The sequence below is a fragment of the Aotus nancymaae genome, unplaced genomic scaffold (genome assembly GCF_030222135.1).
Source record: "Aotus nancymaae isolate 86718 unplaced genomic scaffold, 86718_ANA_hifiasm-v0.15.2.pri h1tg000040l, whole genome shotgun sequence".
Classification (NCBI taxonomy): Eukaryota; Metazoa; Chordata; class Mammalia; order Primates; family Aotidae; genus Aotus; species Aotus nancymaae.
The window spans coordinates 106,460,923-106,478,005 of NW_026988454.1; the positions used below are offsets into that span (position 1 = coordinate 106,460,923).

General features: G+C 34.3%; 1 protein-coding gene across 2 annotated transcripts in view; it reads left to right on the forward strand.

Annotated features, from left to right (window-relative positions):
• COL21A1 (collagen type XXI alpha 1 chain) overlaps window positions 1–17,083 on the forward strand; it is a 196,317-nt gene that overhangs the window by 143,035 nt on the left and 36,199 nt on the right. For both annotated transcript variants that reach the window (XM_064360972.1, XM_064360971.1), the window contains one exon: window positions 8,319–8,372. In XM_064360972.1, the coding sequence (XP_064217042.1) occupies window positions 8,319–8,372 (54 nt within the window). The remainder of the gene's footprint in view (window positions 1–8,318; window positions 8,373–17,083) is intronic.

A 17,083-nucleotide genomic window follows, 5' to 3' on the forward strand; every position in this document is an offset into this window, starting at 1 on the left:
ATTATTTGTCTCTATGTTCATGGATGACATTGATCAGCAGTTTTCTTTTTTGTGATATTTTTGTCTGGCTTTAATAACAAAGTAATACTGGCTTTTATTTTCTAAAAGCATTTGTGTAGGATTGGTGTCATTTCTTCCTTATATGTTCGATAGAAGTTACCAGTGAAGCCCTCTGGGCCTGAGCTTTGTAGGTGTGTTATATGTCTAAGAAACATTTTAATTAAAAATACACTTATTTAGATTGTATCTTTCTTCTTGAGCAACCTTGGGCAATTTGTACCTTTCTATGAATGTGTCCATATTATTTAACTTGCAAATTTCTTGGCATATTTTGTTTGCAAAATTGCCTTATTCTTGTCCTTTTAATGTCTGTAGGTTTGCAGTAGTGTCCTGTATTTCATTCCTGATATTATATGTGTTGTAATGATAGCTTCTGATTGATACTTTACAATTGAAATCAAGCACTGCAGGGTTTTTCCTACTCTTCCCTTTGGTCATGTGAGCCTGGTTCTTTTTTTGTTCTTGGATAATTTTCTCTTGTTTTTTTTGCAGGGGAATTTGTCTGTTTAAGCATTCTTTTTTCTCATAGGGTCAGTAATAGTAACCTTCACTCTCCTAGGAAACTATTATTTAATCTGTATTTTTCAAGTGACTTGTATAAAACTGTGCAAGTTCCTCTCATGAATTTTAAAAAGTTTTCTCCGTTTTAATGATTATTCTTCTTTGGTCATTTCACTCTATACTTTTCTTTCTTTCTTTTTTTTTATACTTTTATGTGCAAGTTTCTGGTTTCCCTCCTGTGTTGGATTTTTTCACAGATCTAACATTGTAATTTATTTTTTTACTTCATTAAATTTTTTTTTACATTTATTTCATTTTCTTTCTTTATTCTTTTTTCCTACATTTTTTTCTAGCGTTTACAGTTGAGAATTGAATTCATTTACATTCATTTTTTTGTTTGTTTTTTTATCTAAGTAGTTAAATTATAAATATTTTTCTCATCATTGTATCCCCTTGATTCTGATATACAGTGTTTTCATTAACTTTTTTTAAAAGGAATTTTGCAATTCTGGTTTTTATTTCTCTATTTCCTAAGAGTTGTTTAAAGAGTTAAAAAATGTTTTTAGGGTAAAAAGCCTTTTATTTAGATTTTGTTGCCAGTTTCTGATATTATTGCACTATATCAGAGAATGTCTGTGTAATTTCTTCTTTATAAGTTTTAGTGAATTTTTCTCTTTGACTTATTGTATGTTTAATTTTCAGGAATGTTCCCTGTGCATATGAGAAGGTAAATCTCTATTTTCAGAGTGTAAAACTCAATATACATTCATAAGAACTACCTTATTGAATATCTTATTTAGATCTTCTATAACTTAATTTTTTGTTTGGCCTATCTTGAACAGAGATCGGTGTTTAATGTCCTGTTATTCATGCATTTTTGTCTATTTTTTTCTTTCATCTTCTGTTTCATGAATATGGTTTCTATGTTTTCATTGTATAGATATTTTTAACCACTATATCTTCATTTTGAATTGTGGCTTTAGCATTATAAAATATATTTTTTGTTTCCTTTAATAATTTTTCAGTTGAATTCTACCTTCTCTGGTATCAGGATTACATGTTTTCTTTCTGATTATTTTTATTTGCTTGCTGCACCTTTGCCCATCCTTCTATTGTCTAACTGTAGCTTTTTGAGTCACTTTGTTTTAGTTTTATCTCTTGTATTAAGTGTAGAGTTGGTCTTTGCTTCTTAAAGCCATCAGAATTTTTTTATTTTAATAGATTATTTTCACTTATTGCCTGATGGGTTTGGTCTTATCTCTGTCATAATATGATATAATTTTGTTATCTTACTATGTGAATTATGCTATAATCACTATATTTCTTTCTCAATGTGATTTGTTGTCTTTTTCTTTTCTGCTTTTAATTTCTTTGGGATTTAGGAAAATTTATATTTTTTTGATGGTCTTTGTACTACTTTTACTACTTCTGGTAAATATCAGTTTCAGAATTCTGTTATTCTCCCTTTACATTCCTTAATCATCTATTCTTTGTTGTGTTAAATTTAAATTATACTCTATTATCTATGTGGAAATTTATGAATTTATTATATTTTCATGTTTTCCCTATTGTTTTCTTCTTGTTTAATTATGTTATTTCTACCTTTTCAGATTGTCTAATATTTATAAACTATTTTTTATACTTTACCTTTCTTTCAGATCTGCAATTAAATATGCTCAGTGTTTGTTACCAGCACCTTTACCAATATTCCACAGTTATCATTTGTGTTTAATAAAGGTTTTCCTCCTTTGGAAGGACTTTTGAATACAGTACTCTGAATTCTTGATATTTTACCATGTTTTTCTATACTTTTAGTATAGAATGATGTATAAACATATTTAGTATGTTTTTCTATACTTTTATTATCTTAATGACAGCTTGGCTAACTATAAAACCCTTGTCTCACTGTTTTTTTTTCTGAATTTCTTAGAAATATTGCTTACACTGCCATCATGTATGTTGCTGATGTCAATATAATTGTCTTTCATTTGTAAGTGAGTCTTTTTCATATGAAGATGAAAGTTTAAAACAAAACAGCTTTGCATTTAAAGTCTAATAGTGTATGTCTCAGAATTTAAAATCTGTTACTCCAAAAAGCTTTTGAAAGGCAGATTCAGGTATTTTTTTTATTCTGGAATGTTCTTTTGAATTATAATTTTAAATAGAAGTTCTGTGTTTTTTTTTTGTTTTTTTTTTTGGTTTATATCTCAAGGACTCCAATTACAGATATGTTGAAATTTCTTTGTTTTCTACTTCTATCAATTTTAATCCTTTTAATGTCTTTCAAAAGTCTATTTTTATTGGCTCTGCTAGATTTCTCCTCATTGCCTTTTTAAATTTTCAGTTAAATCTATTCTGTCTTGGTTTCTAGTCATTTAATCATCATCATTCTCATCTTATCTGAGGTGATTTTATCTTTTTGATTTCTAAATAAATTATTATTTCATATCTTCCTTTTATACATTTTCATTCTGAATTTTTTTAACAAATAAAAGTACTTGTATAATGTTTGTTAATCCAGGTTACAGTGTTTTGTTTCAGTTTTTTTCTACTTTATGTATGTTTTTGTGTGAAGAACATCTGAAAAGTTATAATTTCTTTTCTTTTGGTAGTTTTGTTTGGATATTATCTGCCAATTCTTTTCAAATTTGAAATACCCTGTACATATTTTAACCTGAAATAATAAACAGAGTTGTACATGTTTAGGTAACTTGCTGGTCTTCTTAGTTGTAGATTTTCTCTTCTTTTATGTAGAATGAAGTTAGCAGTTTCTTTAGTTAATGAGATTACTGTGTAGGACTTGGTGTGTTTTCTGCTGGGGATGTGGAGGAGTGGGAAACATAATGTGTTGATTTTAGATTCTTGTGGCACATCCAAGGGAAGATATTTAGTAAGCAGTTATATACAGATGAGGAGCTCCATCTTATTTGGAGAAGGGGAAGGAATGGGATATAGAACAGAGTTGTAAGGAATTATCTTAGATTGGATGAAGGATCCCTGTTTACTGTAATAAAATAAGAGAGGAATGGATGGGTGCAAATGCATGTAAGTATGTTTGTTGGTTTGGTGGCAGAATGTTTGTTGCCCGTTTTTTCTTAGAATGTGAGAGTTGTAACCTGTTGGGAAAAGGAGAAAAAAAGCTTTCGTTGATTGGAGAATATTTTATGTATCAGAAACTTTCTACATACATGAAAAATGTGACACAGAGGAGATAAAGGAAATATAGAAGTTGCATGCAGTCCAGCTGAAACTGGAAGTTATAATCTGTGTGATTGTAATAGTATTTTTCCTCCATAGCCATACTTAGAACATAAGCATAGGCTGAGGCTGTTTTCAGTTTGGTTTACTCAGCACTGGAATTTGCATAAACCAGCACAGTGGATGCAGAGTGAGGTAAAGGGCAAGAATTTTAATTAGAAAGTGGTTGAAATAATTAAATATGGTATTTAAGCTGGATATGCAAGAAGCAAAGACAGGAAAGGACAGATTATAACAAACGGCTTGACTCATTGGATACTTTCCAAGAGCTTGGCTCTTTTTACAGCACTGTACATGCATTTTCTCATTAATCTAATAAATCATGAGTTGTAAGAGGAAAAAATTTACCCTTTCACAGATGAGGAAACAAAGAACTAGAGTAAATAACTTGTCCAAGGTGACATAGCCATAACTTAACAACCAATGAAAATTCTGCTCGCCAACTCGTTGGAAATCATCTTATACCCAAATATTCTCTCCTAGTTTAGAAAATAATGATGAAACTGGTGGCCCTAATGTTTTTAATGATATTTTAACTAGAATAAAGAAGAACTGGCCTTATGTTTAAAAATATTCATTTTGCCAGAATTATAATAACAAACCATAGCAGTTCAAGTATTGAAATAGCATATATTATTTGAAAACAATACAGCTGAAAATACGTCATGAATAAAGGATTGTTAAAACCTCAACTTTTTGGTGCCAGTGGATCTCCTTTTCTGTGCCGAGGGTTGCATAAGGCATTTTCACAAAGGCTTTTACTTTATTTTCTTAAAAAACAAAATTGAAGAAGTCTGGAATATTAATGGCCTTTTAAGCATAACATCAGGTTCAGAGGGATGAAGGGATTTAGTCAAACATGCGCAGTTAGTTTCATGGAGAGTGAGGGTTGCAGGTCTAGTTTGTGTGCTCACTGCTGTGCATGATGCCTTCCAAATGTCCTGTCCATTTACTTGGTCAGCCAGGAGACACTTCCTCATCCTTACATCTTCAGTACATCTGTAGTCATGCTAGAGATTTGTTTACAAATGAAGAATGAAATATGCCATAAGATCAAAGTCATAATAAAGTGTTTCTTTGATAACAAAGCAAGGATCTTCCTCAAAATTAAATTGCATTTTCATGATCAGTAAACCATATCTCCCACCTGATTTTCAGGATTGCTATAAGCAAACCAAATTATTTTCCATCCTTTTGTTTTTTTGTGGGAAAATACCAAAGACCATAGCATGAAAGGAAATACACATGCATTGCAAGTTTCATGTCTGGTTTTAGTTAAATTTCCTTTTGTTCAATAACTGTTTTGTTGTGGAATAAATCATTTTTGACATTGGCTATAGAAATTTGATTAGGGAATAATGTTAAGCATGACATTTTCTCAATTATATCAAGAAAGGAGTTAATAACAGAATAGAAAAACACTAAGTTGGAGATGGGGCCATGTTGTATGCTTTTTTCAAATGCCAAACAAATTGATCTGCACCAGGTTATCCAGGTCATAAAAGCTATCAAGTTCTGGTTAGAATACTAAATTTCACAAGCTGATTCTATCTTGCATTTGATTATTTCAAGGAAAATGCCAAGTAGAAATTATCTTTTCATTTCTTGATGAAATATTATTGAAATCCATTATTAAAAAATGAAGAGAATATTCCTAGGTAAGGGTAACTGGCCATTATCTTGTAATAACTAACTGCATAATTGTCCAACAGTAAATGGTAGAACTTTATCCACAAGTTTTTCCCATTTCCTTTATCTCTTTGAAACTGAACATTTAAGAATAAATAGTCTGTTCCTCCTTCTTTGGTATGCTCCAATGATTGTAAAGAAGGGCACCTGTAGTTCTATATTATGTTTGGTACTAGTGTAAGTATTGTAGGTGATTTAAAAAAACTCATATAAATTATGTTTTCTACCTTTAAAGAATGTACAAGTCAAGCAAATAACATATATAAACAACACACATGCTGAACATCCTAGCAATAATAAAATTCAGTGCTAAGTGAAAAGCTCTACAGTGCTATAGTAGTTCATAGAAGAGAGGAATTCGTAAGTGCAGAAAGAGTCTGTAGGTCTGTCTTGAGATCTGGGCTAGAGTAGTGTTTCTCAAAGTGTTGTCCCAATTCTAGCAGTCTCAGCACCTTCTGTAAACTCATCTGAGAGGCAGATTTGGGGGACTTGCCCCAGATCTACCATATCAGGAACTCTGGGTTGGGGCCCACAGTCTGCAGTTTAACAAACCTTCCAGGTAATTCAGATGAAGCTAAATTTTGAGAATCACTGCTATAGAAAATAAAGAATATGATAATTTATTCAGTTATTATGTTAAGTGTCTAATATAAAGTAGGAAGAACACAATAAGTTAAATCCTCAAATAACTGTGGAACTTCATTATTGATAAACTTTGCTAATGTCTAGTTATGCTTTTTTTAACTCCTGCTAATTAAAATGATATTAGGTCACTGGACAAAGAGATAAAAGTAGAGATTTTATTCATAAATCAAAGTAGTCATCTAATCATGTATTTTGCCATTACTTTTAATGGCAAAAACTGCAGTTACTTTTGCACCAACCTAATAATTTTAAATTAATTGTTTCTACTATTCGGCAACTTCCTTAACCTCTTTATTTTATATACAGAAAATGTAAACTACAGATTATTTTATAAGTCACATATGACAGTATCTGGAAGTAGGAGAAGTTAAATGATCTAATGACTTATAGCAGTGCTGGTTCTCAAATGGCTGTATTAGAATAATCTGGAAGAATTATTATCACAGACTGCTGGCCCCCACCCAGGGATGCTGGTTTAGTATGCTATGGTATAGCTTGAAATTTTACATTCTGAAGAAGTTCTCATGTGAAATGAAGAAGGTGATCTTGTGTAGTCTGAGGACCATATTTGAGAATTACTAATGTGAGAGATTTCTTCTCACTATTGATACGAGTAATGAGTTCAGATAAAAATATTTCATTGTTTCTCTGTAGTATTAGGACCTGACACATCCCTTGCTTTGAATTTTTCAGGCTTTTTAAACTGTAACTTTCAAACTAAGTGGATCGATCCAACATTTTTTCCTCGGATATTTTTATATGCTTTTCTGTAGAACTGTTGGATTACCAAGAACTTCTCTCCCTGTAATTTGGTTAATTTTTAGGAAATTGTTATTCTTTGCTCCTTCTATCCTCAACTGTCATCTGGTGTTTGTAAATAAAACTGGCACAGATGAAATATTTGGCTTTAGTTGATATTTCTCTGTTCTAATAAAATGCAGAAATTCATACAAGTGGGAGAATTGTTGTTTATATAATGTGATATGGTTGAATTTTTTCTAAGTGCTGATTATGCTTGCCAAGTTTTAGGGGCTCTTCTGTGCTTCATTTTCTATAATTTGGGAAATTCATTAGAATATGAAATTATGGATGACAGTGTTGTAATATGCTTCAGTGCATTGCATTCTGAGACTGTTTCCCCCTTAAACTTATTTCAGCTCAGGTTTTTGAGACATTTACAGGAAAATGCTTTTATTTTACTTCCTATCTTGCTTTCATCTAGGATAAAATGTTCTTTCTGGTATGAAACAAGTTTGGCAAAATACTTGCGGAGAACTTTGCTTGTTATGATGCAGCATTTTGCTGGACAGAAACAAATACATGACTCATATTGACTGTTAGGTTTCAAAGAGTCCGGGGGTCCTTACATGTGTGTATGTATGTCAGCAGGCTCTTCCCTTGCTATCCTTTATTTTGCTCAGACAGTTTAATAGTTGTCCTAATCTGCAGATATTATACATTTTAGGATTATATTTAGCTAATATTTATTGTTTTAGTAGATAAAGCATCAGATACATTTGTATTCACTAGCAATTGATTCATTTGGGAAAAAAAATTAGCTACCAAAAGGTAGATGTAAAATAAGATGCTTAACCTGAGCATAGTAATGTAAACATATATATAACTAAAAACAATTACAATTGTAACAGCTACCTAAAATATACATTTTAGATGTTTATTTTAAAAAGTTATATACTAAAGTGCCAGATAATTTCAACCAATAATCTGTAAATAATTCCACTCCTAATAAAAGTTTTATTTTGACTTTAAAATAAAACTCTTTGGAGGCAAGGTCAAATTAGATTCTATACAATGATCAATTTTAAAGTAAAAATGGAAAAGTAAATACGAATAAGACTGATATTGAATATTGGTTACATTGGAGATAAGATGGTCTATTCTCAAAAGAATGACTATTAGTACCACAGTTATTTTCTAACTTAATTATCTGCCATTATATACACATTTTTGTTGTTTATATCGTCACTTTATGAATTTCTGAAAAAGTTATTTGATGTCAGGAAAAGTTAATATCAATAATCCAGAAGTAATTTATATTTTTCTGTTTGTATCTAATGTTCTTTAATATGTGATGTTATATACTGTTATTTAGTAAGCAGACTGGAAAATTGAATTCTCTTTTTCTTTTTTCAATTCATTAAAAGGGAGAAGCAGGATCCCCTGGTGCTCCGGGGCAGGATGGACTACGGGGAGAACCTGTGAGTACCTTCTCATTTAGTTCTAAAAGATGAAGTTCTTTTTCTGTTATGAAATCCTTTGACTCCTTAAATTCTTCTCCCAGATGCCCTATTATTTGTCCAGTGACTTCCAGATTTCAGATATTGTAGAAGCTCTTTGTGAAACACCATAAAATATCGAAATGTTGAATCCTCTTTCAGAAACCAGGAAGAATTTTGCAAACAGTATGAGTCACAACCGCAAGCACTCATGCCCAAACAAATGCGTGGTTAACACAAACATCATGGTCTGCTGCTGAGCTTTTAGTCAATGTCACTTTACTACTCATCCATTGTTTCATAGTATGCTCTTTGGGATTTTGTGCTCAATAAAAATCAGGGGCAGAGAAACATGACTAAGAAAGTACTAAAGTACTGAATCCGAATCCTAGATATTTATATTTTAAGCAAGTGTTCCAGGTGATTCTTAACTTCAGGTAAGTTTTAAAAATATAGTCTGCCCCCAAATTTTATTTCTACAACTCATGACCAGCATTTAAATACCAGCAGATCTCATTTTATTCATCAAATGTACCTACCCTCAAGAAATCTGAAATTTGCTTTGTGTGGAGCTAGGTTAAGAAGTGAAGTACTAGCTGAGATGCATTGCCATTTATCACAAAGTGTTCAGTTCAGATTTCAGACCTTAAATATTGTATGTAAAAAGGAGAGAGGTACCACCAAAGCTTCTTAAATAGGGTAGAGGGATTAACCTACTCTTAGAGTTACTTGATAAAATTTTCATTGAATTTCTTCTTGTGTATGATTATGCACTGGGGCAAGTTCTGTATAATGCTATTGCCTTCTGGGAGCTTATAATTTAATTTGGAAGATTGAAAAAATGATGCACATAATTACCCACAGTTTATAGTATGTGCCAAATATGAATCTGATATGGAGTCAGAAATCCAGTGTTTGGAGATGATTACTGCTACATTTCAGCAGTGTGAGCTTGGAGAAGCCACTTCACATCCCTGTATATCTTTCTCTAAGTGTGAATGGTGTAGATGCTTATAATGCTTGTTTCATAGGGTTGTTGTGATGCTTACGTGGGAAATTTTAAAAAATTGTTTGGCTATATTTGTTCATGAAAGGATAACTGAGAACAAAAGGAAGATGAGAGAGAGAGAACTAATCTGAATGAAGACACATATGTGAGATGCTTAAAGGTGTGCCCAGGAAATAATAAAATGATCTTATTGAGGTCCTGAATCTGCAGAGAAACGGTCTCTGTTGAGTGTTAGAAAGTAAAGGTAGAAACGTGGCTAGGACCATAAAATGGAGATTCTTGACTGCAAGTTTGAAAAATAACCCTTATTCATTTGTCATTGAAGTTTTGTGAGAAAAAAAAGATAACATAGTAAAAAGAAGTGTTTTGAAGGCACTGTATGAGCTTCTGGTGTGCATGGAATGATTGGAAAGGAGAAGAAACAGGAAACAGGGCACTAGTTAGCAGGCTGTTTTAACAGACTAGGCATGAAGTAGAAGGCCTTGAGTGGGCATTAATAGGTGTGGAGTGAGTTCAGTAGGGTAGTGAGAGCTCAACATATTTGAGCCATATTTGCTGTTATTTAAGAAGGATTATGAGACTTGGTAACTGGATACGAGACTGGGTGTGATTATTTGTTTATGTTATTGTTTCAGAGTATAATGTGTGTGTGTGTGTGAGAGAGAGAGAGAGAGAGAGAGAGAGAGAGAATAAGAAACAGAAAGAGAGGTGAGAGAAAGGTGAATGGGAAGAAGAGAAGGAAAAAGAGGAAGAGAGAAATAAGAGACAATAGATATGAGAGCTTGGGTATAATTTAGGATGTGACTGTGTTCTAAATGTTTGTGAGTCAGTTATTTGGAATCTGTAACTCATTTTCCCGTAGAAACAATGTTATAAAGGGCAAGCTGACCAGCAAGTCTGTGTAGACCATAATTCAATGTGAGGAGTGCATATTTACTTTGAACATAATGCTATTGAAATCTCTTAATAAAACCTAAACAGAGAAAAGAGATATTAAATATAAAACGAGGCGTGCTTAGATGATGTTTTCCTTTCCCACGGTTGCTTGTTTCTCACTTTTAGCCCCAAGCAGACACTGATTTCGGTTTGTTTTGGCCCTGCCTGCTCCCACTTTATTCAAACTTATTCCTGTGTAGAGTTTTTGCACTAGAATAATTTACCATTTCAGGGAGTGTGTCCCTTTAGATTTTAACCATTTCCTTCTTTTTTTTTCTTTCCTTCCAATATTCATTACATCCTTATAATGTTTAGCTTCAGTGATGAGAGAAACAGTGACTGCCTAACTAAATTACCACGTTGAAAAAGATAGACAAACAAGGTGCCGAGACAGGGAATAATGTGACTGGGGTAGTAGAGTTTATTCAGATGAAATCTTTCCTTCTAAATCCAGTGGACAGAAAACTGGGAGTTACTGAGTGAGACTCACCTACTCCAGACCAATGGATTGGGGAAGACAGAAGAGGCTTCTTTACTTCTTTTCTTCCATTCCCCTCTCTTTCTTGATGAATGGCAAAGAGGAAGCCAAGTTTCCTATGCCAGGAAATGCAGCCTCTTAGGAAAGCAATTAATAGGTTAAGCATCTCAAATTTGCTGATGTCTGGAAACAATTCTTCTGGTCTGTATTTTCTTCCAAATAAGAGCAGATAGCATTACAAGCTATTTTTTTTTTTTTAATTTCTACAATTAATGAAAACTTGGTTTTTATTATTCTGTGTAAATTGATTCTTATCACTTGTGGAAAAGCTTTGAAAATAGAAAAAAAAACACTAAAGTTTATGTATTTTGTGACACAAATAAAGATTCTTCCATTGTGTGGAAATAATGATTTTAAGTAGTTGTAATGAATGACTTGGCTCTACTATAAAGGGCATGTTCACTTTATTCTATAATGTGGCAGCCAAGAAAATTAATGGAGCTTCAGATGGAAGGACAGAAGCTCTTAGAAAAATACTTTAAAGCTAATTAAACACAGCTTATGTCAGTCTAATGGTGATTCATCCCTGTAAGCAGATTGATGCATATGAACACTAACTGCTAGAATTAAAATTAATGTCTAGGGCTACAATTTATTGGGAAATGATTATATTGCATCAAAGTACAAGTATATTCACATGTCAGTACTTTGAATTTGAAAGCTAGTATTTGTCAATTCTAAAAGTAATTCAGTCCAAAAAGTAATTTACTTTCTAAGTGATAAATTATACCTGATTAACTTCGATTCAGGAAACTGTAAACTCGGGTCTAACACTGGGTAGCTTTATTCTAACTTGTTTCAACCATAAAGTGCTATGTTTAAGGATTACATTCTTTCAATTATTTATTCAACAGTATTTATGGAGTATCTATTTTGTGCCAGACATTGTACTAATTGAGGAGAATGTGAAGATTAATTAATCAAGGAGTCAGATGAGCCAGTAGATGGCAACACAGTGTGAATGTTGTGAAAGTAGGCATGCGGGGAACTTCAAATGCTGTGGAGGGTGTGTATAACCCTACGTAAGAATGCTGAAAGGTATACATTCTTAAAAAAAAAAAAAAATTGCAGTCCAGATGTGGAGGCCCATGCCTGTAATCCCAGCATTTTGGGAGGCCAAGACAAGCGAATTACTTGAGGTCAGGAGTTTGAGACCAGCTTGGCAAATATGGTGAAACCCCATCTCTACTAAAAATGCAAAACTTAGCCAGGCATGGTGGTAGATGCCTGTAATCCCTGCTACTCTAGAGGCTGTGGCAGGAGAAGCGCTTGAAGCCAGAAGGTAGAGGTTGCAGTGAGCCAAGATCATGCCACTGCACTCCAACCTGGGTGACAGAGGGAGACTCTGTCTCGAAAGAAACAAGAACAAAAACCCAACATTATGAGATATAATCCACATATAATTTACTGATTTAAAATGTATAGGGATGCCTTCTTAAAAACGCAACACTCTTGGCCAAATTCTGGAAGATAAATATGAGTGAGCTAGTTGTTTGGCCTGGCCAGGCAGGAGTGTGTAGCATGCATGTTCCAAAATATAGAAGCAAAAGAAAGCATATTCTGAGAAGAACTGACAGTAGTTCAGGCTGTCCTGCAGTACATGAAATGGAAGTGATAGAAACAGTAGGTGAGGTTTTAGGGATAGACAGAGGCCAAACCAGGAAGGGCTTTAGGTGTAATGCTGTTTGCACTTAATTCTGAGAGTAATGGGAGGCCTACTTACCTACTTAAAACTTTTTTTGAAAATTATTATACTTTAAGTTCTGGGTATGTGTGCAGAACATGCAGGTTTGTTACATAAGTGTACACATGCCATGGTGGTTTGCTGCATCCATCCCCCTGTCATGTACATTAGGTATTTCTCCTAATACTATCTCTCCCCTATCCCCCACACCCTGCTATCCCTCCCCTAGCTCCCCATCCCCTGACAGACCCCGGTGTGTGATGTTCCCCTCCTTATGTCCATGTGTTCACATTGTGCAACACCCACTTATGAGTAAGAACATGTGGTGTTTGGTTTTCTGTTCTTGTGTCAGTTTGCTGAGAATGATAGTTTCCAACTTCATCCATGTCCCTGCAAAGGACATGAATGCACCCTTTTTTGTGGCTGCATAGTATTCCATGGTGTATAACATTTTCTTTATCCAGTCTATTGTTGATGGGCATTTGAGTTGGTTCCAAGTCTTTGCTATTGTAAACTGTGCTGCAGTAAGCATAGGTGTGCATGTGTCTTTATAAAAGAATGATTTATAATCCTTTCGGTATATACCCAGTAATGAGATTGCTGGGTCAAATGGTATTTCTAGTTCTAGATCCTTGAGGAATAGCCACCCTGTCTTCCACAGTGGTTGAACTAATTTACACTCCTACCAACAGTGTAAAAGCATTCCTATTTCTCCACATCCTCTCCAGCATCTGTCGCCAGATTTTTTAATGATCACCATTCTAACTGGCGTGAGATAGTTTCTCAATGTGGTTTTGATTTGCGCTTCTCTAATGACCAGTGATGATGAGCTTTTTTTTTCCGTATTTTTGTTGGCTGCATAAGTTTCTTCTTTTGAGAAGTGTCTGTTCATATCCTTCACTCACTTTTTGCTGGGGTTGTTTGTTGTTTTCTTGTGAATTTGTTTAAGTTCTTCGTAGATTCTGGATATTAGCCCTTTGTCAGATGGGCAGATTGCAAAAATTTTTTCCCATTCTGTTGGTTGCCAGTTCACTCTGGTGATAGTTTCTTTGCTGTGCAGAAACTCTTAAGTTTAGTTAGATCCCATTTGTCTATTTTGGCTTTTGTTGTCATTGCTTTTGGTGTTTTAGTCATGAAGTCCTCGCCTATGCTTATGTTCTGAATGATATTGCCTAGGTTTTCTTCTAGGGTTTTTACAGTGTTAGGTCTTATGTTTAAAACTTTTGACTGGCAGCAGTTAGTGAGCTCTGTCACCTCTAGTAACAACTAAAGCAAGTATAGTCAGAGTTGGGAAGGGGAGAATGGGACTGATTTGAAATGAACTAGAGAGGTATAAGCAGGGGTTGAGGATCCACTGGATGTGAGTAGGATAAGAGATGACTCTCAAAAGTCTTACTGCATGGATGGATACAGGGGAAGACCAAACAGTAAGCAGGGAATTGAACAGAAAGAGTCTTTTTGGCTAGTACAAGTGATCCTAAAATATTTTCAAAAGGAACATATCTAAATAATTACAAAGGCATTTAAAGAGAAGGTCTATGTTTTGAGATCATTAGAAAATAATAGGCTTGTATAAATAGAAATTAATTTCAATGAAAAATGGTGAGTCAGATTCAAGGAATTTTTTAGATAAATTTCTGTAAATACTAGTAGTAGCAGATTAAAAAATACCTCCCCCTCAAAAATATCAGATCTTAACTTCTGAAACCTGTAAAGGTTGTTTTATTTGGATAAAAAGGTCTTTGCAGAAATGACTATGATTGAGTTAAAGGTCTTCTGATGGGGAGATTATCTTGGGTTTTTTGGTGGACGTGATTCAGTCAGTTGAATGTTCAGAGCAAAACCGAAGTTTCCTAGAGAAAGAAGAAATTGTCTCCATGGATTACAGTGTCAGCTCCTGCCTCAGAGTTTCCAGCTTACACCTTCTAATTGCCTGTCCTATGGATTGGTATTTGCCTAGGATTCAATATTCTGCCTCCCACTTACTTTCTAAATTCCTAATTTTTCTCAGGGTTTTTAAGAGCTCAATGTTCTGTGGACCACCCAAAACATGTTCTCTTGCTTTCTCTGAACTGATGGGTGGCCTGCAGTTGGCTCTGATCCAGTGTAGGGGACCCAGTTCTTCACAAGACAGTGTGGTCAGTCATTAGTAAGTACTTTGGCAATATAAAATATGCTGGCTGTTTCAAGTTCTCACCAGACCCTATTCTTGCATAAACCAATATTTTGCAACAAATCTCTGCCACGTGTATGTATGTATACGTACTTTCATATATTTCAATTGGTTCTGTTTCTCTGCTGGAACCCTGACTGATTCAGATTTTGTTTCCAGGAATTAAGTGCCTAAGGACCTAAAATGTGGAGTGGCTTGGGTATTGGGTAATATATGGAGGCTGTAAGAATTTTGAGGCACATGATAGAAATAGTCTATATTGCCTTGAACAGCCTATTGGTAGAAATATGAATGTTAAAGACTGATAATGAGGGCTCAGTGAAGAAGTGAAGGTCATGGTGGCAAAAGTGTTTCTAATATTAGAAAATATGTATAGCATTATCAGCACACTGTTGCTAGGTGAATAGACGTTAAAGTCACTGTTGATAAAGGAGAAGAGAGGAACATGCTGTAGGAAACGGGAAGAATGGTGACACCGGCATAAAGTGGCAGAAAATTTAGCTCAATTATGTCCTGCAGTTGTGTGGCAAGTAAGACTTGTAAGTGACTAACTTGTATATTTAGCTGAGGAGATTGCCAAGCAAAGTGCTAAAAACAGAGCATGTTTTTTTTCCTTACTATTTATAGTAAAGTATGAGGAGAAAAAGCTATTTGAGGAAAGAACTGTTAAACAAAAAGGAACCAGCATGTGATGATGTGGGAAGTAACCTGATTATACAGATTATAAAAGATGTTAAAACTAGCAGATTCATCGTTAAGCATGCTGGAGACAAGGTTAATGCTGTGACTGGACAAAGTTTGCTAGTGCTAAAGAGATTAGGTATAGGACTCATGAATCAATTCAACCAGCCCAGTGGAAACCACAAATAAAGATATGAGATTATCCAAGAAGAACCTGGGGAGGAGCCTCTTGTCTAATTGTGTAAATCCCCATTATATATACGGGAGACTTACATGATTTTGAAATGTTATATCAGCAGTAACTCTGCCAGTTTGGAATGAAAGGTATAGAGACAAGACAAAATGAGGGTAGGCTGTTGGATGCTCAGAATTGTTATAGGTAGGAAGCAGGCTGATAAAACTACTTGGCTTCAATTATGTACTACCTTTCAAGTAAAAAAGAATCGTGATTCCTAGGCTGGAATCATGGGCACCGGGGCCAGAGCCTCAAGCCCAGAGGGGTATTCCTAGGTCATGAAATCTGATGAATTCTTTTTCTGCTGGATTCGACATTGCATGAAATCACTGACTCTTTTCTTCTCTTTGAATGCATATGTCGATAACTTATCCTTTGCCTGTCTAACACTATAAATGGGAAATAGATAACTTGCTCTGAAGTCACAGGTTTACAGATGGAAAGGGATTTTGTCCCAGGATGGATCATACCCATACCTGATTTAGATAACAAAATGTGGGACTTTTGAGTGATTTATTATTGAGATAAGAATTTGAACTTCGCTATCGTAAGTTAAGACTTTAGTGGACTTTGGGTTGGGGTGGATGTATACTGCATGTGGGACGACTGTGAGTTTTTGAAGGCTAGAGCAAAGACTCTGTGAGGTTGAAAATTACCCTCCCCAGAGACAGCAGCTCTTAATCCCTGGAATCTGTAAACATTACCTTATTTGAAAAAAAAAAGGACGTTTGCAGATATGAGTGAGTATCTTGTCATAGGGAGATTATCTTGGCTTATGCAGTGGACCATAAATGTCATCACGAGTGTCCTCGTGAGAGAGGGGCAGAGGAAAATTTCACACAGACAGAAGGAGGAAGTAATGAGACCATGGTGGCTAAGACTGGAGTGATACATCCACAAGCCAAAGAATGCTGGCACCAACCAAAAATTGAGAGGCAAGTAATGGAATTTTCCCTTGAGCTTCTGGGGGACACACAGCCCTAAAAAGACTTTGATTTCAGACATCTGCACTGCAGAACTGTGAGGGAATAAGATTCTGTTGTATAAAACAACCAAGTTTGTGGTAATTTATTACAGCAGCCATTGGAAACTAGTACACTAGGTCATTTAGTCTAATTCGTAATCATTTTATGTAATGAACCTATGTAAAAATGCATGTTAATACATATTGGTGTATATTGCATACTGTTGGTACCGTATCTGTTGATCAAAAATATTTGGGCTTTTGGTAAGTCAATAAACAAATTGGTTTCAATGACAATTTTGTTAAAAGCAAGACTCTTCAGTCAGTATTTTCTGAGCTATCAATTTTGTTAAATTCTCATGTATTTTTAAAAACTTAATTTGTCTGTTTCTCACTTTCCTACATTTTTTATTGTATTTAGTAACTTTTAGTCCATATTTCTTCTCTGTATTATTTATCATTTTTAAAATTTG